This window comes from Phyllostomus hastatus, unplaced genomic scaffold (genome assembly GCF_019186645.2).
Source record: "Phyllostomus hastatus isolate PE091 unplaced genomic scaffold, TTU_PhHast_1.1 phas_contig_98, whole genome shotgun sequence".
NCBI classification, from domain to species: domain Eukaryota; kingdom Metazoa; phylum Chordata; class Mammalia; order Chiroptera; family Phyllostomidae; genus Phyllostomus; species Phyllostomus hastatus.
Window position 1 is genome coordinate 11,718,804 of NW_025333999.1, and position 23,944 is coordinate 11,742,747.

At 41.2% G+C, this 23,944-nt stretch overlaps 1 protein-coding gene across 1 annotated transcript; it reads right to left on the bottom strand.

Annotated features, from left to right (window-relative positions):
• Window positions 1–3,787: 3,787 nt before the first annotated feature.
• NEFL (neurofilament light chain) lies at window positions 3,788–9,348 on the bottom strand. Its single transcript, XM_045853567.1, has 4 exons — window positions 8,151–9,348; window positions 6,977–7,101; window positions 6,318–6,637; window positions 3,788–5,706 (listed from the first exon to the last, which is right to left on the bottom strand). The coding sequence occupies exons 1-4, from the start codon at window positions 9,195–9,197 to the stop codon at window positions 5,570–5,572; spliced, it is 1,629 nt and encodes a 542-aa protein (XP_045709523.1). The 5' UTR covers window positions 9,198–9,348; the 3' UTR covers window positions 3,788–5,569.
• Between the last annotated feature and the right edge of the window lie 14,596 nt (window positions 9,349–23,944).

Genomic DNA, 23,944 nt, shown 5'->3' on the forward strand with positions numbered 1-23,944 from the left:
TATTCGCTCGTGAATATAAGGCACTTGGCAGGGTGGGAGGGGAGATGGGTTGCTGAAAAAGCCAAGCTTTTGCATTTGCTTATCGTCTACCTGGAACACTCTCCAGGTCCTTGCATGTGTGGCTTAGTTCCAATGTCACCTACCTATTGACGTGTTTATTTGTTCATTGCCTGTTTACAAACACACACAGTGCCAGGCACTCAGTGCATGATTAATGTGTGTGCAATGAATGAATGAGCTAAGTCAAAATATACATAAATAGAAACAAGGGATAAAGAAAAATATATATGAAAATAACAGTAGTTAAAAGGAGGAAATGTGATTTTTCCTTTTTAACTTTAAAAATATTGCTGTTTTATTTATTTATTTATTTATTTATTTTTAAAAACCTCCATATACAAATCATACCTATGTTGAAGTAGAACTAAAAAACCACTGATAGTTATTTTTGGGGGCTGTAAAAGTTTCTTCACTTTCACACTATTTATCTTTTATGAAAAAGATGTCTTTTCATTGTCTTTACCTTTCTTCATGAAGCTTTATCTTTTGTCTTTCTAGCTCTCATATAAGACTCTGTAGTAGGAATTTTTTAGAGGAGCTTACACTGAAAATGGCCCCTGCCATCTAACTTGTGTATTTCACTGCACTTCATTCCACTGGACATTTTCTCAAAAGGAAAATTTCTTGAATTCTCCACTGAGAGCCCCTTTCACATACGGGCAGACCTCAGAGACATCACAGGTTGGATTCCAAACCATATCAATAAAGCAAACATCACAATAAAGCAAGCCACACAAATTTTTGGTTTTCCAGTGCACATGGAAGTTACACTATATTATAGTCTACTGAGTGTGCATGGCATTATGTCTAAAAATATGCATACCTTAATTAAAAATACTTAATTGCTGAAAGTGCTAACCACGTCTGAGCCTTCTGGGAGCTGTAATCTTTTTGCTGGTGGAGGGTCTTACCTTCAACTTGTGAAAAACCAGCGATGTATGAAGCATAATCGAACAACGTATGCCTGTGTGACTGAGGGATGGGCCGACCCTGGCATCTCACACTCTGTCCCCATGGGGGAGGGCTTCTCCATGCTGTCCCACGTGTATGGAGGGGTCTCACAAATAGTAAACCTCGCCATTCTAGAAACATCTGTGAACATTCCCTAAACGAACGGCACTTTGCTGGGTGTTGTGGAAAAAAAACAAAGACATTTATTTATTTATTTACTTATTTATTTGGTCAACATTTACCTCTTTCCCAAAATTATTTAAAATGGCTTACAAGAAGAAGATATACAAGAAAGGAGAGGAAAAGGAAGAAAAAAAGAGTAGAGGGAGAGCAGAAGGAGAAAAAGGAGGAGGACAAACAATTGAGAGCCCTGGCCAGGTAGCTCAGTTAGTTAGTGTGTCCCAATACATCAAGGTTACAGGTTCGATTTCTTCAGGGAACATACAAGAAGCAACCAATGAATGCTTAAACTGGAACAACAAATCTATGTTTCTCTCTCTACTTCCCTTCCTCTCTCGGTTGAGAGAGAGAGAAAGAGAGAGAGAGAGAACCAGTTAAATGTAAACAAAACTAGAAATTGTGACCAGATAGAAAAATAACACCATGGGAAACAACATCCTGAAAGTTGATGATCCTTGAAGATGAACTTTAAATTCATCTCTGTTTATAAACCTGGTTCCTGCCTTTCAACAGCTTAAAATTAAGCAAAGGGATTACAATATGGACAAAAATAATCAAAGCAATTAACAAAAATCTGGAACATCATAAGTAACTACAAGGGACCATTGTGAATATAAATATATCCCTTGAATGGCACAAGGACTGCCTTGTAAAAAGTCCAGTAATTGTGTGAATGGTCCCAGGCCACTGTGACAACACGTGCCTGTGAAATAAACTCTAGCAGCATGAGGGTGCCTCCCAAGGTTGGTTACCGAGGAGACAGCAAGGTGAACCAGTCCAGAACATGGACGTTAGAGCTGGACTATGAGGTCTGAATGTTAGCCCTGCCACAAACTACCTGTGTGACCTTGGTCAGGTTACTTAACCTCAATGCCTCATGTGTACAATGGAGATGATAATCCCACTGGACCACTCACATAGTTATGTGAGAGGAATTGATGAGTTAATACACAGAATGCACTTAGATCAGTGCATGGGACACAGCAACTCCTCTGACAGCACTAGAACTTTCATGTGAATAAGAAAAGGAATCAAGTTCATTGCTTATCAACTTAATAAAACTGAGTTTAATAATTCCCTTTAAGTGATGAATTTTAATGTGAACACAATAGTTACATAAATGCTTCCCATTCAGCCATTTACCTTGAGCCTGTAAAAGATTTCCAGGAAATTTTGAATCATGAATTTCGAAAGGATCTCAGACATCAGCTGCTGAAGCCTCTAGTAGCTAAGACAGTGAGGCCAGAGTGGGGTGGGGGATGGCCAGCTCTCCATAACAAACAGTGCTAGAATCCGGAACAGAAACTTGACTTTGTTCTCTGCTCTTTCCACAAGGTGCTGACTAGGCTGGGACTGATTATTGACTACTCTTGGTTTTCTAGCCATCCCAAAGGCATTTTAATCTGTCAAAAAATTTTAATCCAATCAGTATTTTTCATGCTCTCCTATGGCAGGAACTGGGCTAAATCCTAGGGGTTAAATGGTGAGCAAGAGGTCAGATTGCCATACCCCTGAAAATCACAATGTAGCAGGGGATGCGGACATCTATCAAGTCATCATAAAAATCGATGCTGATTGCTGATGTATAAAAGTCTACCATGTCTACCATGTAGATAAAACAATAAGCCTAAAGACATAGAGGAAGCTGGTGGGATGGGGGTTACATATTGATTGATGGGTCAAGGTGGTGCCAGCTTTTCTGGGGAGACGTGACTACCTAAACATAGGTATGTGTGGGAGTCTGTTAGTCCAAATCTTTATCTGGCTCCAGACTCCATTTGTTCATTTTATATGTGTAACGGGAGGCAGGCAGTTAACCAAAGTTGTTTCATGGGCCCCTTCTTTGGGCACTGTGGATCCCCACTCTTCTCCCTTCCGGGCATTGGGATGAATACACAGTCTCAAAGTTTTCCTTTTCCCAGCTAGTGAAGATGATACACACAGACTTTCAAGGGCAACCCCTACACACACCCTGGCACGATCATAATTTACTTGTTTTATTTTTAATAGATTTTATTTATTTTAGAAAGAGGATAAAGGAGGGAGAAAGAGAGGGAGAGAAACATCTATATGTGGTTGCCTCTCACATGTCCCCCACTGGGGACCTGGCCTGCAACCCAGACATGTGCCCTGACTGGGAATCCAACCAGAGACCCTTTGGTTCCCAGGCCAGCACTCAATCCACTGAGCCACACAAGCCAGGGCTACTTGTGTTGTTTTGAATGCCTGGCAGCCTCATCCAACCAGGCTCAGGATTACTGGGTCAACTTGTGAGACCTGTCTTCCTTTGCTGGTAGCCTCTTGGATTAAGTTCTTTGTTAGATGGCAATGGTGAGGAACTTGCCTTTATTTCCTCTCTGGCCACTCATTCTACGGTAACAAAGTTAATAGGACTCAGAGAGATTAGGCTGGAGAAGCTGGAGGAGAGCATGTGGAGGGTATGCTGTCATGCACAGCATCTGGCTTACAGAACTGGGTGACTGAGGCCTGGCTCATCAACTGAACGCTGAAACTGGAGCTCAGGAGCAGAAGCAAGAGGGATGCTGACCAAGGTACCAAATTTAGAAAAAAATTTATAGACTTCAAACCCATTTAGTTTAGGTTTTTCAGTATTTTATTGTGGCACACAGGATGGAGTATGGTACAGTGTTCTTATGTCAAATAACTGTCAAACCAACCAGCTGTTTCCATGTGGCTAAAGTTGCTCTCTTACATGTAATTTGCATCTCTCTGAAATCTACCATGTGCAGTATCCCATGTTTAATGAACATAAATGTGAAGCATGGTTTCTGAGGTGACTCCTAGTCCTTACAGAAGCCGATGTACTGAGAATTTTCATAGGTTCAAATCCATAGCATCATGGTAGATAAAGCAATATTTTTACCTATTTAAGTGATGACATATAATTAACTAGAAATAGGTAATAGGAAGGAATCAGGTAACTTTAAATGGACCCCACTTTGCTTTCAGGTTAAATTCATGACTTAAAAATCTAAAGAACAAGTATTAAGCAAAATTAGCTGACAAAGCAATTACGTAAGAACAGAGGCAGAACAGCAGTTAATCAATAATTTCATTGACATTCCACCTCAAGTGCAAGAGCTTCCATAACTTTACAGTGCACAGAGAGGATGAACAGGGTGCATATTTGATGCAATGTCCAACCAGTTAGACCTGTCACCAAAGTCCAAATATTTCCCAATAGACATGCAGAGCAATGGCATATGGAATCCCCCCTGACTTAGTGACTCAGAACAATTTCATTATCTGTATCTGTAGTTCATAAAAAGTTTAAAACTAGTGGCATTAAATATTACTCTCTTGAAGCAACAGAATTAAGCTAACAACATATGAATCATGAGCTCAGGATTGCAGGCAACATGTTTGTAATGAAAATAACTTTTGATATCTTTATTCTCCCCGTCCAAAATTATACATTGATTTAAAAAATTATTCCTTCTGATTATATCATTTGCTTGGGTTTCGACTTCTGCCCATGATATTTAGACTATATATTTTAATGTGGTCATAGTGGTAGATGGGCAGGACTCATGTTCTATCCTAATCACATTTTTATTGTGTAGTGGTGTTTAAGTTACCTCTTTGCCATTAAGAATGTACTTTTCACACATAATTTCAGAATTGCCTCCAAGAAGTTCATGTCCAACATTATACAGTACATCATAGCAGGGCAAAGTAGTTGGTTATTTGTAAAAGAAAAAGAACCCAAGACACCCATTTACTCAGGTTTATTATCAGTAAAATTTTTGAGGGCCAAAATTTCATGAATGGTTATGACCTAATTGTATTCCTCAGAATTACTGATTAAGGGGCAAAAAATGCATAATTGTTAATATTTTGACTTAAAAATTGGAGGTCAATAGTCCACTTATATATGGCTTATATTGATGCCTTCTTTAAAATGGTTAATTAAGTCAACAACAACAGCAAAAAAATGTCATTCAGTGTAACTTTATTTACTATTTATTGCACATAATTCAAGGTCTTCCATTTCTAACCATCAAACGTTCAAAGGACTATTTTTTCCATGAAGTTTAACATTAACATTAGTGAGTTCATTTATTCATGTGTTTTGATTGTAAACATCTGAATTATTCACATTGCCATAGATCCTGAACTCATAAGCGTGGACCATGCACAGCTGGCAGCAAGCCAGGAAGCCACTCTGCAAGCAAACAGGTACTCTGCATAAGGAGAAAAGTCATAGCACAATACTGAATCTCCAACCCGAGTCATCTCAGAATTACATATATTGACTTCTTAATTCGTATAGTGTCTGGAACTCAGCTGCTTGGTTGGTGATGGGGTTGACCTGGTTACGGGAGGGTTGTCCTGAAATAATTAAGGGAAAGGGGGCTCAATCTTTCTTCTTGGTTGCTTGCTCCTCCCCCACACCTTCATCTTTTTTCTTGTCCTCATCAGCTTCTTTCGTGTCTTCTTCTTCACCTTCACCTCCTTCTTCCTCCTTTGCGTCCTCGGATTCTTCTTTGGCAGCTTCAACATTAAAAAAAGAAAAGATATACAAACTCCAAATCCAGGGTAAGTTCAGTCCAAATATTTTTGGTTAGGTTTTGGGGGAAATCGCAAATGTCAGAATGCTTCCTAAAAACCTCTCGGCTCTACTCTGCCAAAATGCACACAGCTGCCATGCCCACCAAGGAACGCTTAGCCCCTGCCCACATACTTAAATAGAATGAGAGCACTTCTAGGTGCTGGAAGCTCTCTACTCCCCTCCAGGAGCTCAGTATTTCTTTTATTATAGGTTGGTATTTGTCTTTGTTTGTTAAGACACCGAACTGCTGTGGTCAATGAATATATTTTAAATGTTTAGTAGGAATACAAGAACAAGAGGAGGATATTCTTAAATGCTATTTTCAAAAAACTACCAAGCTAAACAGAGGCATGCCTCTCTCAGGGAGGACAGCCAGGGTGAGAAGTCAGGTGGTTACTGAAGGATACATGTATCCTTTAACATTCTAAGCTCATATATGAATGGAACTTCTTTGGCATAAGCAAGGCTTCATCTCCTAACCTTACCCATCTCCTAACAAGTACCCACACTCAGTCTTCACTTGAAGTTGTAGGTGTTTGGTGTTTTATCATACCTTCTTCCTCTTCCGCTCCTTCCTCTTCCTCAGCCTCTTCCTTCTCCTTCTCCTCCTCTTCAGCTTCCCCTTCAGAGTGGGGTTCATCCTTAGCTTCCTCAGCCTTCACAGCCTCAGTGGTCTCCTCCACCTCAATCTGCTCCTCCTGGACGTGGCTGGTGTAGTAAGAAGGGAAGGAGCGTGCTGACATCAAGTAAGAGCTGGTCTGTAGACCACCGTAGGCTGATCGGCCAAAGACTTGGGAACTCTGGGAGTAGCCGCTGGTTAGGCTTCCCACGCTGGTGAAACTGAGCCGGGTCTCCTCACCTTCCAAGAGTTTCCTAGGGAGACAGGGGCAGGGTGAGGTTACCACAAGTGAACACAGGAAGTGTGCTGAACGACTTGCTCTGAGGCTACCACCCATCCCCTTCCCCTAATGCCACCCGTAAAGGTACATGCAAGCAGGAGCAGAGAGATGTTGTAACAGAGACCAGAACAAAGACGACAACACAAATGTTTTAAAACTTTAAAAATAACCCTGTTAGATTTAAAATGTAATGGGAAGCTAAGTACTCATCCTTCCCAGGATAAATTCTTATCTGATTCAGCATCAGTGAAACCTGACTTCCTCCCTGAGGCCAAGTGAGTGGGGTGGCCCAGTCCGTCCTCCATGTGCTCACCTGTAAGCTGCAATCTCAATGTCCAGGGCCATCTTCACGTTCAGGAGGTCTTGGTATTCTTTTAGATACCGTGCCATTTCACTCTTTGTAGTTCTCAATTCATTTTCTAATTTGTTGATTGTGTCCTATTAGAAGACAAAAAAAAATCCAAGCATATGTCCCTACTGCTACCATTTTACTGTAGTACAGCTGCAAAGGCCAGAGTTTAGTTAAAATCAAAGTGCACACCTTAGGAAAAATCTCCCCTAAATCAGCTGCCTTTTCTCTTCTTAAAGAAAAAGAGAAGGTTAAACCTTTCTGCCCTTGAAAAAAAATCCAACTTCATGAAACATGAGTTGATGAGAAAAAATTTTTTAATGAAGGAAAAAATTTTTGATAAAAAATTGTTTTTTGTTTTTTTAATGAAGTCTAATGATCATCATTAAATGCCTCGAAGGAACTAAACTGATTTTTTTAAGTTTTGTTTTGCATTCATTAGTTAACTTTATCCAGGTCACATGCAAGAAATACATTTCTTTATGGGAGAAAGAAGTAGGTTGATAAAAAAAATTATTTCACCTAAAATATTTTCTATGTAGCTATGATTTTTTTCTCAACCCCGGAAGATGGAGGTCCTTTAAAAAATGTATTACTGTGAAATCATTACCTACTACAGTTTTGAGTATTCCTGTCTACCTGCTAAGGGAAAGGACTGGTCGGTAAAATTAATTAGAAAGCATGCTGATCACAGGTATTCTTCAGAACTAATGAGGGTTCTTCGCTGTATTCGTTAATCAGATGGTCTAATCCATGCTGAAGAGCAACTGGTGGATAATGCAGGACAACAGAGAGGCAGGCCAGAGGCAACGCCCAGCTGCCACCCCCTCCCCTTCAACCACCCCACCCAACAAACATCCTGCAGTACAGGGCAGCTTTAATGCGGAACATAGATTCCACTGCACCAAGCACAACTTCCCCACCCCCTCTCTCCAAGTGCCCCACCCCTCCAAAGCCGTTCACGGAACCAAATCCTACGCCCCCCCCCGCCCCCACAATAGCTGCATGCAGGGGCCTCATCTCTGGCCCCCACTTTCTGGGTGTGCCCTCAACCAACCGCCCATTTCTGCAGCCTCCCCCAGCCCCACCCCCCACCCCCCACCCCCCCCCACACACACTGTTTTGCCCGGCGCCATACCTGCATAGCACTAATGTCAGCATTCTGCTTATCCTCCAGCTCTTGCAGCTGCTTCTCCAGCGCTTCGTTCATGCCCCGGCAAGCTTCGATCTCCAGGGTCTTGGCCTTGAGCAGGCGACGGCTCTCGGACACCTCGTCCTTGGCGGCGCGCACCGCGTCGGTGTTCTTGGCAGCGCTCTCGGTCAGCACGGTGAAGCGGCTCTTGAACCATTCTTCGGCGTTCTGCATGTTCTTGGCAGCCAGCTTCTCGTACTGGGCGCGGATGTCCTTGAGAGCAGCGGAGAGGTCGGGCTTGGAGGACACGTCCATCTCCACAGAGATCTGCGCGTACTGGATCTGCGCCTGCAGCTCAGCGATCTCCTCCTCGTGCACCTTCTTCAGAAAGGCGATTTCGTCCATCAGGCTGTCAATGCGTTTTTCGAGCTCAGCTCGGGCCAGAGCCGCTTCATCCGCACCTTTGCGCGCTTCCATCAGCCGACCCTCAGCGTCTTCTCGGCTCAGCACCTCTTCCTCATAGCGTGCCTGCAGGTTGCGCAGAGTCTCCTCCAGCCCCTCTCGCTCGCCCTGCAGCGCCTGCTTCTCGTTGGTGGCGTCTTCTGCTGCTAGGCGCAGGTCGCGGATCTCCTGCTCGTACAGAGCCCGGAAGCGCGACGGCTCCGAGTGCTTCTGGCGCAGCACCAGCAGCTCGGCTTCCAGGACCTTGTTCTGCTGCTCCAGCTCGTGCACGCGCTCGATAAAGCTGGCAAAGCGATCGTTGAGGTCCTGCAGCTGCGCCTTCTCCTGGGTGCGGATTGACTTGAGGTCGTTGCTGATAGCGGCTACCTGGCTCAAGTCGAGGTTCTCGAGACTGGGCATCAAGGAGCCGGAGCTGGACGAGTAGCTGCGGCGCACGGACAGCGAGGAGGAGACCGGCGCGGAGTAGCTGGAGTACGCGGAGCGCGCGGTGCTGTAGCCGCTGCGCACGCTGGAGATGTGCACCCGGGGCGTCTCCACGTAGCGCCGCTTGTAGGAGGTGGAGTAGTACGGCTCGTAGCTGAAGGAACTCATGGTGGCGGCCGGTGCCCCTCTGGCTCGCAGCGGAGACGGGGACCTGCAGAGAAAGAAGTACGGGGGAGAGAGGGAGAGGGGAGGATGGATGGATGGCTGTGTGCGGCTCGGCGCGGTCCTGACACCCCTATTTATACTGTGGGAGAATTCTGACGCAGCCCGCGATCGATCACGGCGCGCAGGGTGGTGGGGGCAGCGCTGCTGCAGCAGCCGGGGAGGATTCTGCGCAAAAGGAAGGCGGGGGCAAGCGTCAGGCGGGTGGGGTGAGGCGGCTCTCCTCCCTTTCACTTTTCTCTGAAGGCCGGCGTTTTCTCTGAGATAGCGTACCCCCTTACTCATTTTTTTTCCCTTCCCTCATCCATCCTACTCCTTTGACCTCCTATCACCTAGATTCCAATGCGTCCCCAATAACAAATTCTCACTTCCTACTGACATCTTAGTTTTCCAGATCTCTGCGCCTCAGAGATCTCTCCCTCTAGTTCACCCCTTTCCCCGCCCGGGGCCTCTGCCGTCACCCACCTTGGTGTTTATGGTGACAACGCGGTGCCTATAGTGCCCTGGAGATACAGATGACCGGCTAGGGCTGCATATCTGTGATATGTACAGGGAAAAGTTTTGTAGTTCTTTGTAGTTGTTTCTGGCACTTTCTTTAATACATCTCCCTTTCTCTCTCTCTCTCTTTTCTTTAACGCTCTGCTTACACACCCACGAACTTGCGGCACTGAAGGTGTTGATTTGAGCATTTATAAACCTTTAGAGCAGTTAATATGAGCCTTTTAGTGTCCCTGGATTTTTTTTTCATTTCTTCCTGGAGAATGAAGGAAGCCTCCAATGGGCGTAGCATGGTTAGAGCCAGCCGAGTCGGAGTTTGAAACCAACCAGGATGAAGACCCACTGCAAAGGCAGCTGTCAGCTCCGCCGCGGGTACTTCATTCTGTAAATGCTTCCTGCATCTTCATCAAGCTAAATTCCTGTTTGACATCCCCAATCCTATCACATTAAAAGCCCCTTTCCTTCTTTTTACACCTGTGCAGCACCCAACCTGATGATTTCAACCAGCCATGCAGGTGGCTGACTGAGAGAAGCGGCTCCTGCCAGCCGGGAGCCCCGGGGAGGACTCAGATCCGAGACGTCTTGTTCTGGGTCGGACAGAAAACAGCCGCGTGATTCTTTCTCCGGATCCACTCTAATAAGCAGGGAACAGATACAGTCAGGAATCCATGGGCTTCATTTAAGAAACACCCAGATACCTGAACAATGCGCCCGGAGTCACCCACCATGATACGGTCCTGCGGATTGCAGAGCGCATTGCACGTTATGTTCCGGAGCCCTGATTTTCAGGGCTGGTCAAAGTCATTTGCCTAGCATACCTAACATTTTTCTAGACAAGCGTTTACATTTTGTTTTATTTGTGTAAGAGTGGCATTTGACGTGCAACTTAATTTTTTAAGAGGCAAACTAAGGAGAAACATGGTAACAGTTCTAAAACAGAGAAGCTGGAATCAATTGTTTTCCGGGTGATGCTGAGCGGGTGAAGTGCCTGCAGCCGGCGCCCCAGTTCCCTCCGAGGTACTGCACTGCCCTCCCGGCGGGACGGCGGCTTGAGCTTAACCTCTGAGGTTCTCTGCTACTCTGATTCCATGCCCCACCCTCTTCATGGTAGAGGGAAAGACTGCAGCAGACAACTTTGGGGGTGGGGTGGAGTGGGGCCTCTAAATCATCTCTTCTGTCTCAAATAATGCAACCTTAGAAACAATAATTTTGATAGTTCAAATCCATCAAGAGGTCTGTCCACACTCAATCATTCTCGAGTGCCAAGCCTAAGCCATTAGGCTGTCCTGAATTTCACTTGGCCCTGACAGACAAGATAGGGCACTTATTCTGATGACATTTTATAACCCACAAGTCCTTGGTCTCTCCATTCATCACTGATTCAACCATGGGAAAGGCTTCACTGGGGAGGACAAGGGAGATGGAAGAAACCGTAGGTAAGCCATATTTTTGTTCCTCCCAATTACTTCTCTGTGGATAAACAGTGGCAGAATGAATTTTTTCAACCTGCTCTATATAAACCACATTGTTTCACACTCATTGTGTGAGTCTGCCTGCACCACACCCTTAGGTATTCATGAATTCATTTCCTTAGTGCCAGCTCCCTTCCTGTGGAATTTCAGGTCACCCTCAGAAATCTTAAATCCATCAGCATTTTTTTTTTTTTTTTGCCAAGACTCCTGGCTGAAGCCTTTGACTGCAGAGAAGGCTGCCCAGAAAGAGGGAGGGGCTGATAGATGCTGCACGGGTAGGGGTGAAATACTGCAGAGAAAGAAACCTTTGGGCCACCTGCTGCCAGCCCTTGGGCAGCTGAAAAGGAGGCACACAGGGGTGGGGAAGGGTGGGAATGAGGGCTCAGAGCCCTTGGCATTCTAGAACCCAGTAAACGGAGTGGAGAGAGGGGCAGGTGAACTATAGTTAGGAACATAGATCTCCTTTTTTTTTTTTTTTAATAATTCCTGGCACAGCCACCTCATTCTGCACTACAGCCTTGCTATGGAAGGGCTCCTGAACCCCTCCCACATCTGAGTTTTGGTAACTACCTTCAGTCTTCCTCTGCTAGGTGCCTGCCTCTTTTAAAAGATATTCTGTCCTGACCTGGCTGATGTGGCTCAGTGGATTGAGCGTCAGCCTGTGAATCAAAAGGTCACCAGTTCAATTCCAGGTTAGGCATGTGAGAAACAACTGGATGTTTTCTTCCCTCTCTTTCTCCCTCCCTTTCTCTCTCTTTCTAAAAACATATAAATAAACAATCTTTAAAAAATTCTGTCCAGTCATTTTCTTTTTAAAATCCTCTTTGCAGAATTTTGCTCTGATTGCCCACATGGCATTTACTCTGTGTCAAAGCAAAGTTAAAATGACCAACTTTTTAAAATTCTTAACGTTTTCTTCCACCTCACCATAAATGTGTTGCATCAGTGCTGTTTGCAGTGGTGTCATTACTTCTTTAAAGGAGGACTTTGCATGTTGCTGCACGCGTGTGCATTTATTCCCCTGTAAGAATGTTCTTTACCAATATGACATTGGTTGAAAGCTGCCAACAAAACATACTTCTGGAAGATAACAATTATTTGAAAAACAAATGTGGAATTATGTTGATGAAACTCATTAATAAAATTTCTTCCAGATTGGTTATCCCTGACATCTCTTTAACCCCCCAAGGGATGGTTCGAGGTAGTTTAGTTTAAAATAAAATATGTTAACATTACCACAATGCTCATAAAATGTAACCTAAGACCACTGACAAAGTTTTACTTCTCCAATGCCTGGAATCAGAAAGCTTTAGGTGGATGGGATCTGGTAGATCTCATTATTTTGAAATTCTTTGGCACAGCAGGAGTTCCATATCAACTTTGGTTTGGAAAGTTCAGCTTCAGGGTGAAATTCTCACGAGGCAGGCCTCATGAAAAGCATAGGTCCAAAGAGCAAGAGAGCAAATTCTGCCACCAGCAAGCTGTGGAAACAGTCCTAGTCCAGGACAACAGATGGGTCTCTATTCACCTCACCACCAGTTCAATATATTAATGTCAGCAAAGTTGGCCTCAGTTTGTGGAGGCAAAGAAAAATGAAGGATATAAACATGTACAGGACACATACGCTATGATGGGTATTTGGTATCTGTTATTTAATAATTATAAAATCCCCTTGATGGTTATTATTCAGAGCAAATAGCTGAGGCCCAGAGAAGTCAAGTAATTTGCCAGCTCGCACAGCTACTTGAAACCTAAGCTCTTTCTGCTTCCGGTCTGGGCCGTGCTCCACTGTTTGCACACACTGCAGCCACGGGCATTTGCCACTTTCACATGTCTCTGTGGGGTGCGATAACTGTGCACCACAGTCTACAGTCTGGCATGTGTGTGGTGAACTTCTGTGTTTGTGGGACACTGATATGAACTGACTTCTATACCAGGAGGAAATAGTTGATGAGCATGTTTCATTTGGATGACTAGTGATGGCAATGAATTGTATATTTGTAGGTATCTTAAGTGTCCCAAAGTAAAATTAAAGGGAGCCTACCAGTGGAACATGACACAGAACTGGTGGTGTTACTTTTTAAACATTACTCTAAGCATCAGCTTGCAAGACACCTTTTCTACAACTAGTGACCTAAAATGCAACTTAGCTGACCTAAACTCTTTAAGATAACTACATCATGACTTCCACCTTATTTCTAAGTACAATACCTTCACTTTCCAGTCTCATAAGTAGGTTTTCTTTGAAAACATGACCTTAACGTTGCCATAAAGAATAAATGAGAAAATGCTGGCACTCACCATCTCATTATTGGAGCTTATCATGCTGTCTACAAATCTTTAGTTTTTTAAAAAAGAAATGAGTAAAATCAACAGAAAATGTATAGTGTGTGGAAGCCACACATATATATCCTCCCTGTTTCTTATAACCGGTGTATTTCTTTATATATTATTCTTACCATAAGAATCATCAAAAATGAATCTCCCACCCCTCAGTAATACGTTTGGAACAAGACTCTCCCAACTGTAATACAAAATATGCCTCATTTTACAGCATCACATTGTGAAGTAATGCATCGCAAAGTGTGCTATGCGGCTATGTAAAATTTAGATTGCAGCAGGGACAAGAATGTCATCTGAACAGATTAAAATTGAAAAGCACGTTTATATTCAGAACACGTGCAGTATTAGAAATGACGGGAACCTGCTGCTGTCCCAGCAGAAATTATGGTAACAGATTCAAACCCCTAAACCCCTGCCTCACCAAACTAGCCAAGGTAATGTTTTATTCCCCAGAGACCTGCTCCACAGTCCTTGTCCTTAATCACAGTCACAAGACTCACAGGTAAGAGAGTATGTTGGGGACTTTTAAGAGCCCAATGTGCAGTCCTTCAGGCAGGTCACAGCCAGACCCTGTGTGTTGAATCGTGCTTCCCTGACTGCAGGGAAATACATGCTGCTTCTGCAATTTGGGGACTAACTAGTCTCAAAGATATTCCATGCGGCATCTGGGTTTCTTTGCTGACCTTTCCAGTCGTCTAATAAATCAGTCCGAGGAATGTAAGGTTGACTGCAACGAGGGAGGAAAAGCATTTCCGTCTGCAAGAGACAAAGCCGGTAGGCCGGCTGCCTCAGCCTTGCGGGAGCCGTCCAGGGACGCAGTGCGCTGTCTCGACAGTGCCTCCCTGCTGCACGCTCGCAGCGGAAGCGGCTGCAGAATTGCAAATGGGCGGATCCCTGCATTCCGGCAATAAAGCAGGCAGGCTTCTGACACCAGGATATAGAACACTGACGCTGGTGAGTTGAACATCTAAGAGACCGTCGGGATTAGAAAAGAGAGATTTGATTGTGTCTAAATGGCTCGTGGATTGATTAAATAACTCATACGTTCATTCATCCATGGATTTGCCACGTGTCAGCAGAACCCTTCTAAAGTGCACAATTTTGTACAAGTGCCATGGGGGCGTGGCGGGGTGTGGCGGGGAGGGTGCAGCACAGCGAGTTATAGCACAGTCCCTGTCTCCAAAGGGCTTGAAAAATACCTGAGCATAGTAAAAAGACCAGCTGCTGGTACACACAAGAATATGGACGAATCTCAGAAACAGGATACTGACAGTGAAAGAAGTCCTAGAGAAATGCTTCATGCTGTGTGATTTTATTTATATGAAATTCTAGAACAGGTGAACTAATGGATGATAGAAAAAATCAGAACAGTGTTTGCTTCAGGAAGTGGAGGTGAGGGATGACTGAGAGGAGGCACAAGGGAACTTCCTCGGGCGACGGTACTGTTTTTGCTCTTGAGAAATTTGGACTGGGTAGGTGTACGCATTTGTCAAAAATCAGAATGTAACAGGAGTTGTACATTGCATTGAAGGTAAATCTTACATCAAGAGAAAAAACTGTAAACCATATATATATATATATACACATAATTATAAAATAAATTTTAAAAATAATATATCACATAAATTAAAAATGTATAATAAAATGGTCTTCATACATGTTCATTCCAACTATTACTGTGATCTTCATGATGATTATCACAATGATATGCAATGTTTCCGTTTTAATTTTTGTTATTGAGTTCTAGGAAATTTTATAAGAGATCAGCTTTTTTAAAAATGAGTAAGTTGCTCTCTGAATAACAATGTGTATTACAAATTACTTTTAAAATAGCTAAGCAGACAAAGCATATACAGGTGATGTTTCAAAGAATTGTGCAAAACTTAAATAATAAAAAGCAAAATCCTGAGAGACGTCTCAAAGAGGAAAAGAATGGTAAGAGCAACAGTTGCTACAATTTTGGAAAATGAAGAGGTCAAATGAATCAAATGAATCGATATTCCTGTGGCTGGTCACTGTGCCATGTGTTCTGCACAGTAGCATGTTTGGTCTATGGAGTGGATGTTCTTATTGTTCTAAATACCAGCAAATACTGTATTTCTATTAGTCTATTCCAATGCTGCTTGAAAGTTGTTTTTAGTAATTTTATGTTGCTGCTTCATATTGAATTTGTATCAACTTAACAAAAAAATACTTTGAAACCTAAGGCTTTTAATTTATACTGCTGCTTTTTTTTAAACCTAAAACTATAACTTGCTTTTATTCCCATTAAGTGTATTCTTTAATATTAATATAAATACTTTTGGTTCACTGTTCAAATCTGCTGCAACAGTTTTAAAATCTTCCAATTTTATGTCAAATCTAATAATGAATGAATGTCCCAATTTAAAAAAAATAACACCATTAGAAATGTGTTTTATATGCTATGCTTTATAGACTCTTGGGATTGAAAAGTAATATATATGTTTTCCACCCACGTCCACCAGCTTCTTCATCTTTAACAGCTCTTAACTTTTGCTTCAGTTACCCTTTTTATGGAGTAGATTCTCCCATCTTACTCTCCTTCCACACTGTAGCCATTGGACATAACTTCCAGCCAGAGCAGAAAGTCCTAGAGAGGCAGAGGTATTAGGGCCCAAACATGAGCTTTGGTTTTCCAATCACTGATTCTCATGACCCACAGATTTCTTTTCCATATGATCCTTATGGCATCGTCACATAACAGAGATGATAGTGGGGGTGTTTACAAGGAGAGCTGAAGATTCCTGCATGCTTCTGCATTGGATGCCTGGCTTCCCACAGCAGCATTGTGAGTCAGAAACAGATGGGCAGGAGTTAGCATCCTCACTCTCTAGATTAGAATGCTTAAAGGCCTGCCAAAGTAAAGGGATCCATCCCAAGCCATGCCTCCTGTAATAGTGGGGCCAGGGCTGTCAGCCAGGTTTCCTGTCATCAGAGTCACTGGGCATATTTCCCCCAAATCTGACAGTGTCGCATGGACACTTCTATCCTTTTTTAGATCCCTTCATGGGACCCTTCCAGAAAGATTAGGCAAGCCCCAGTTGCTTCCCAGTTTAAGACTGTATTCTGGATGCTTTACTACTCAGAGAGCATCACCCCTAGCTTTGACTACTGTTAAAATGCCAATACCAATGGAAGACATAGGGTTAAAGCTGGTATCAGTCCTTTATACCTAAGATTAAATATGAGGTTGATAATAGCTTTTGAAATAAAACAAGAGAAGGAGCTTGAGGACCTTGAGCAGTGAGTGTAGGGTGGGAAGGGGAAAAGGGCAGTAATGCCACCGAGATGAGGTGGATGGCTGGAGAACAAGCCAGACTGATGGCAAGGCTGGCAGCAAAATATTCCTCATAGATACGAAGTCCATCATGCCTAAAATGGAGGCCTCTACTTCCACAGTGTAGTTTGACTGGGAGGACATCCATAGTAGCTACAACCAATTCTTCCAGGGATGGCCAAGCTGTATTTAAATCAGGGGAAATCCCAAAGCTTGCTTTGGAGAGTGTCTCTCCCCAGCTGGACTTTTATCAATGAAATGCTGTGCACTGACGGGCACTCATCTGGGTGTCTTGGCTCTTCTGTCCTCCAGGAAGGTGCCAACCAACTGGGGAAAGGCCAAACGAAGTAGCAGTTAGAAGAGAGACTAAATGGCAGACTAATGTACATCCCAGGTGACCAAACCTTAGAAGGACTGATGGGAAATGAAATTATAATCCTATCATTAAAGAGCATAAGGGAAAGGAAAGTTTGCATTTACTTAGCATAACTGTGTGCAATAATATTAATAATAGCTTTGTGTTAGGCACTGTGCTAAATCATTTACTTGGAGAATTTCATTTAATCAGCCAAAATCCTGATGAGTTGGCTGTTAAAATCATCCTCATTTTAAAGAAGTGGAAATTAAGGTTTAGTTAGACTGGAGCCTAAACTATATACCTAAAGAACTCAGTTATATTATACAATTGAATCAATTTTCATGCTACCAAGAGGAAAATGAGGTTCCAAAAATTTAAGAATATTGGTCAAGGCCACACAGCTGGGTCAAGGTCTGTCTGCATGCTCACACCAAAGTTATGACTAATGTGAAAGAATGTTTTTGAGAAGAGCTATGCAAATAAGAGCTCTCAGTCTTTTTTTTTCCCACAAAGTTTAAATTTGTATAGTGATACAAAAAATGCTACAACAATCAGAGTTGAGGATGCTCAAATCACATGCAAGTAAAGTAATCCATATAATGATCTACTGGGCACAGCACTAGACACAAACCAGATAAGGCAGCTCTCTGCTCTATTAGCAGCCTCCAAAAATAGACATCCATCACTGCAAAATTTTATAAGACCCAAATTGCATTTGGGCATCTCTCTCCAGATACAGACTGGATGCCATATTGCTAACTAGCAATTCCTTATATTATTATATTATCTGGAGAGAAAAAGCACACTGAAAAAGACTCCCGCCTCTTTCGGTATCACTTTATCTTACAGATGGAATAAACCACACTGCCAAATCACATTAGAGGAACAGATGTGCTCTAGAATAGGCCTGAGAGATTTCAATTGGCAAAGTGCTTTCTTGTTTTTTTTTTTATGCCAAAAAAATGTTTGTCCATTACCTAGATTCTTACAGCTATCCAAATTAAAGTTTTCTCCCAGATTAGTTTCCGAATTTAGAAAGCATACTTAAGTAAAGCACACAGTCCCAACACTTAAATTACAGATGGGGAAGGCTTGGCTCTGTATTCAATTCGGAGCTGCCCAAAGGTGAGAGAGACTGCTCTAGGCACAAAGCAAAGGGAATCACTCCACCACCGAGCTGGCCTTGACCCTAAATGGCCTGTTAGGTCCTCTGCCAACCTGAGATGTTCCAATTCAGAAGTATTGAAAGGGTGAAAAACACTGGCTAAGCTAGGACAGGGGAGCACTCAAATCTCAACAGTGATCTGGAATGAAAGTTCAAGTGCATAGATAGCATTAGGCCCCAAACTGGGACTTGCTACTACCTTAGTTCAGACATGAACCAGAGACAGAACCTAAGCAAAAGACAGCAGAACAAGATGTTAGAGGGAAGAAAGGAAGAGTTACTAATTGAAGTTTCTGGGGTACGTGTATTTGCTTTTTTGCATTAAACTCACCTTTCTTACAAAACAGAAGTTGTAATCACAGCTAAACACCTCAATATTTTTCAGTTGAATTGGTTCCTTTTCACCTAACACCATAGAATTCTTTTTCTCTCTTCTGATTTTTTTCTTTTCATCAGTTGATGATGAAAGGAGAAAAAAGCAGATGCTTCTCTTATTCTTGCTTTAGAATTAAGTGTTGAAACAGCAAGAGCTAGGTCCATTTTTCTCCTATTACCCACACCCCAGCATGGAGAGAATAGAATCAATCTCTCTCCAACTTCACTCTGTCTTTTTTGATCCTTTATCTCCTTTTAAAATGTGTGTATTGCTGGTTTCCCTTGGAAGAAAAAGGCCTAAGAATTGGAACTCAGTACCCAAGGAAAGTAGCTGGAGTCTAGGGCTAGAGAAAGGACATGCAGACAATCTCTAGGTATCAGGACGATAACCATCACAGATGGTGAGTGGACCAGCTGTTACTTCCAGTAGGGGGGTAAGGGAGAGTCCTCAAGGTGAGCAAAATGTAGCAAGCATCATCTTTCCCAGGAAACAAAATTTTCTGGGTGTGATGTTGCTCTGTAGATAATCTGAAAGTCCATAGAGCTTTGGGAAACAACCTAAAAAGGTGGGGAAAGCGATGGACTGAGGTTGAGCTGTCTGATCCTAGATCTGGCGTTGCCACTCACTGAGTGCAGCTTCCTTCAAACTGGGCCACATGTTCCCCGGGAGGGATGGAGGGCTTTCCCAGGGGCTCCCAGGCATACATGGTGCTGAGGGAATGTTTCCACACCCTCAGGGCCAGGTGCAGTCCTTTGTAAAAGCCATCTGCCTGAGAACCTGTGCTAATTCTCTTTTCCCAACTTCACCATAAACTGAATGAGCTAAATCTGCAGTCACAGAGTTAACAAAATGCATTTAAATCACATAGGAAGGTAATTTAATTCTTAACTCTTAACATTGTTTTGATAAAAATGTATTGGAATTGAAAGTATTCCTATTCCAGCCCTTTTTAAGTATAATGAGTTATATATCAAGGTGCCTTTAAGTGAAAAAGAAATAGGTATAATTTATAGTCATGTGATAAGACTTGGTGAAGCCTGTTTTGGTATACTTCCAGGAATGAAGTGAATAAATTAGTTTAATCATCCAAAGATACTCCTTATGAAGCTAGGTGCTTACCAAGTCTTTGCTTTTAACAAAATTAAAGGAATACTTAGTAGACTGATTAGCTGATTGATCATTAAATAATTTTTATAATACATCAATAGGTACTTTCCATCTTAAAATCCAGAAAAAATCTCCATTATGGAGTCACATTGCTAAAACAATATAAAACAACGTACAAACTCCTATCCCTGTATACTTATATTCTTATATACTTATATATGTACTTTTATACTTGCATATTATTTAGGTAAACAAGATTTCTCAGCAATTTTTATTTTATATCTATGTGTCCATGTGTATGTGTTTTAAAATAAGAAATAGAATTGTTTTATTATTCATTCTAGCAATCAGTACTATTCACTCAAGGATGAATGAATTAAGAAGTACACTGCAAATAGAAGTTCATTCTTTATTTTAATGATTATTTATTAAAACTTATAAGCGTGTTTTGGGTAATTATACACTAATATTACTTGTAATCATAATTCAGAAAACTTTGTAATACTTAAATGCTTATGATTACATGAAATAATACTTAATTTACAATTCTTATACCTTTTGTATTACAGAGTATAATGATAGAATATAACTCATGACTTACAAGCATAAGACTTATAATATTAAGGATAAACTAATATGGGAAGGATAATGGAAATAAGAGTTCAAGAAGAAAAAAAAAAGGAACCATAAAATTGGTGAAGAGTAGCCTTGGCTGGTGCGGCTCAGTGGATTGAGTGCCAACCTGCAAACCAAAGGGTCCCCAGTTGAATTCCCAGTCAGGCACATAACTGGGATGTAGACCAGGTCCCCAGTAGGGGATGTGCAAAAGGCAACCACACAATGATATTTATTTTCTTCTCTTTCTCCCTCCCTTCCCCTCTCTCTAAAAAATAAACAAATAAAATCTTTTTAAAAAAATCAATGAAGGGTAAAGAAAAACTTGTTTATGCATTTTTTAAATGAATAGTGATGGGTAACACATTGGTTTTCTGTTAGATTCCATTTGTTATATTTAAAAGTGTGACTTATTTTGCTTTTAAATGTCTATATTTAAAATACATGGAAAAATTACGTCTTTTGCAACTAGCAACTATTTAAACTTATGATAAAAAATTTAGACAATTTAAAATAAAAATAAGGATTATATAGATCTCCAAAATTTTTCTAGGGGGTATGTGAAAGAAAAAAAAAGTTTGAAGAACACTCATCTGGGCAAAAAAATTTGAATTGACATTTTCCCAAAGAAGATATGTGAGTGGCTGATAAGCACATGAAAAATGTTCAGCATCATTGATCATCAGCAAAATTTAAATAACAAACACAAGGAGATATCAATTCACATCCACTAGTATGAAGATAGCAAAAATAGACAATGAGGAGTGTTGGCAAGGATGTGGAGAAACTGGAACCTTTAAACAGTATTGACGGGAATGTTAAATAGTGCAGCCACCTTGGAAAAGTTTGGCAGTTTCTCAAAATATTAAACAGAATTACCACATGATTGGGCAATTCTATTTTTAGAAATCTACCCAGAGGTATGAAAATATATATCCACACAAAGATTTGCACATTCCCTTTTATATGAAGGAATTTACAAGATATTTTTCTGTTGCTCTCCATCAGTGAACTAGGCTAAACTTTCTAGCAGATTACCAGGGCTGGGAGGAAGGGCTACCTGGCTGCTATGCACCTAGAAATATGAGAGAGAAATAGACAAGCAATTAGGCCTCAGTCTAACTACAAAGATAACTGCTTTTGTCTACCTCTCAACTGAAAAGAAAGAACTAAATTCATATTTTCCATTTAAGTTGAGAATGTTTTGAATATTCTTTTCCCAAGTGTGTACCTTGATGTTTGATTATTACAAAGAAATAAAACAAAGGATAAGAAGATTATATATTGGAGTGATAATCATACCAATATCCCTTTGGAAGGCCATGTACCTATTCTAGCTATCCTCTTATTGTCTGAAACTTTTTTGTTATGTAGAGCCAGTTTATAAGCCACACAAAGAAACCAGTTACCTTTATTTCATGGTCACATAATGCTTTTGTTACAATGTTACCCTGTTTTGTCTTTGCTAGTTTGGGATGTCAGTCCCTTTTGACCATTCCCAAAAAACAACTTGCCTATAAAATCACCCATGTAAGGTGTCCTACTTTGTGCAAATTTTAACCATTGAAAGATCAATTATCTTTATGGTTACAGGGCTATTAAGTTTCTCTGTTTCTTTTTGAGTAAATATTAGAATCTTATATCTTTACAGAAAATTGTGCATTGTAAATTTTTTATTATATTAACATAAAAGTATTAGTGTTGGTGATATTCTTTTATGATTTTCATGTCTTTGGTTTTTTGGAAGTTATAAAACTCTAAGAGTCCATTTGAAAAGAAAAGAAAGGAACCTATACACCTCTCTTTTCCCCACCTTCTTTTATGTACATAACCTTAGCATGTTCTGTTCTCTCTGCCTGAAATTCTTCTCCCCTATGCCTTTTCATTGATGCTCATTCCTGTACTTCAGGGCTGATTTTATTGTCCTACTGAGGTATAACTGACATGTAACATTATATTAGTTTCAGGTATAAATATAATGATTTGATATTTCCATATATTGCAAAATGATCACCTCGATATTATTTTTGTTTTCCTTGTAAGTATGTCTCCTTTTTCATAACTGATATTATTTATGTCTTTACTTCTTTTTAAAGATTTTATTTATTTACTTTCAGAGAGGGAAGGGAGGGAGAGAGAGAGAGAGAGAGAGAGAGAGAGAGAGAGAGAGAGAGAGAAACATCAATGTGTGGTTGCTGGGGGCTGTGGCCTGCAACCCAGGCATGTGCCCTGACTGGGAATCGAACCTGCAATGCTTTGGTTCTCAGCCCGTGCTCAATCCACTGAGCTACGCCAGCCAGGGCTATTTATGTCTTTACTTTTTAAAACTGTGGTAGAAAATACATAACAAATTTTGCCATCTTGACCATTTCTGAGTGTACAGTTCAGTTGGGTTAAGATACTCATATTTTCATACAATAGACCTCTAGAACTTTCATCTTGCAAAACCAAAATTCTGTACCCATTGAATAGCTCTCCATTCACCCCTCTTCCTGTTTCCTGCCAGCCATGATTCTACTTCCTGTTTCAATGAATTGACTACTCTAGGACCTCCTGTTAGTGGGATTGTGCAGTATTTGTCTTTTTCTGACTAGATTATTTCACTTAGCATAATGTCCCATAGGTTCACCCAAGTAGTAGCATATGACAGCCTATTCTTCCTTTTAAGGCTGAATAATATTCCATTGTATGGGTATGCCACATCCTGTTCGTTCATTCATGCATCGATGAACATACATGTTGCTTTCACCTCTTGGTTATTGTGAATAATGCTGCAATAAACATGAGTGTGCAAATATCTTCAAGATCTTGCTTTCAGTCCTTTTGGATAAATATCCAGAGGTAGGATTGCTGGATCACATGGTAATTCTATTTTTAAGTTTTCAAGGCACTTCCACATTGTGTTCTGTGGCAGTTTCACCACTCTCCATTTGCACCAACAGTGCACAGTGTTCCACCCTCTTCCCATTCTTGCCACACTGCTCCTTTTCTTCTTTTTATCATAGTGACCATCCTAATGACTGCGAGCTGATACCTCACTGTTGTTTTGTTTGGCATTTCTGTAGTGATTGGTGATGTTGAGCAGCATCTTTTCATATCTTATTGGCCATCTGTCTTCTCTTTTTTTCTGGATTAATCCTATCAAAGGTTTATCTATATTGTCAGCCTTTTCAGTGGACTACATTTTCACCCTGTGACTATTTTTCTTGGTTCTTTTATTTTGTTAATCTGTTTATTATTATTTTATTACTTCTATTTTGGGAAGTTTTGCTTTGTTTCTTTTTCAACCTTCTTGAAATGAATTTGTACCTTGTTAATTTTCTACCTTTTATTTTTTCTAATATAACCAATTCTCATAAATTTTCTTTTAAGTATCCTTTAGATATATTATTCAAGGTGAGTTTTGTGAAATTTTAACTGTCATTTAGTTCAAATGCATTCTAAGTGCCAATGTGATTTAT

Bases quoted from the DNA above. Each gene is read 5' to 3' on its own strand.
- NEFL (XM_045853567.1), bottom strand. From the start codon at position 9,197: ATGAGTTCCTTCAGCTACGAGCCGTACTACTCCACCTCCTACAAGCGG. The intron at 6,638-6,976 runs GTGAGCACATGG...CTGTCTCCCTAG, and splicing joins ATTGAGATTGCAGCTTACAG to GAAACTCTTGGAAGGTGAGG. The intron at 5,707-6,317 runs GTATGATAAAAC...TTAATGTTGAAG, and splicing joins AGGAGCGGAAGAGGAAGAAG to CTGCCAAAGAAGAATCCGAG.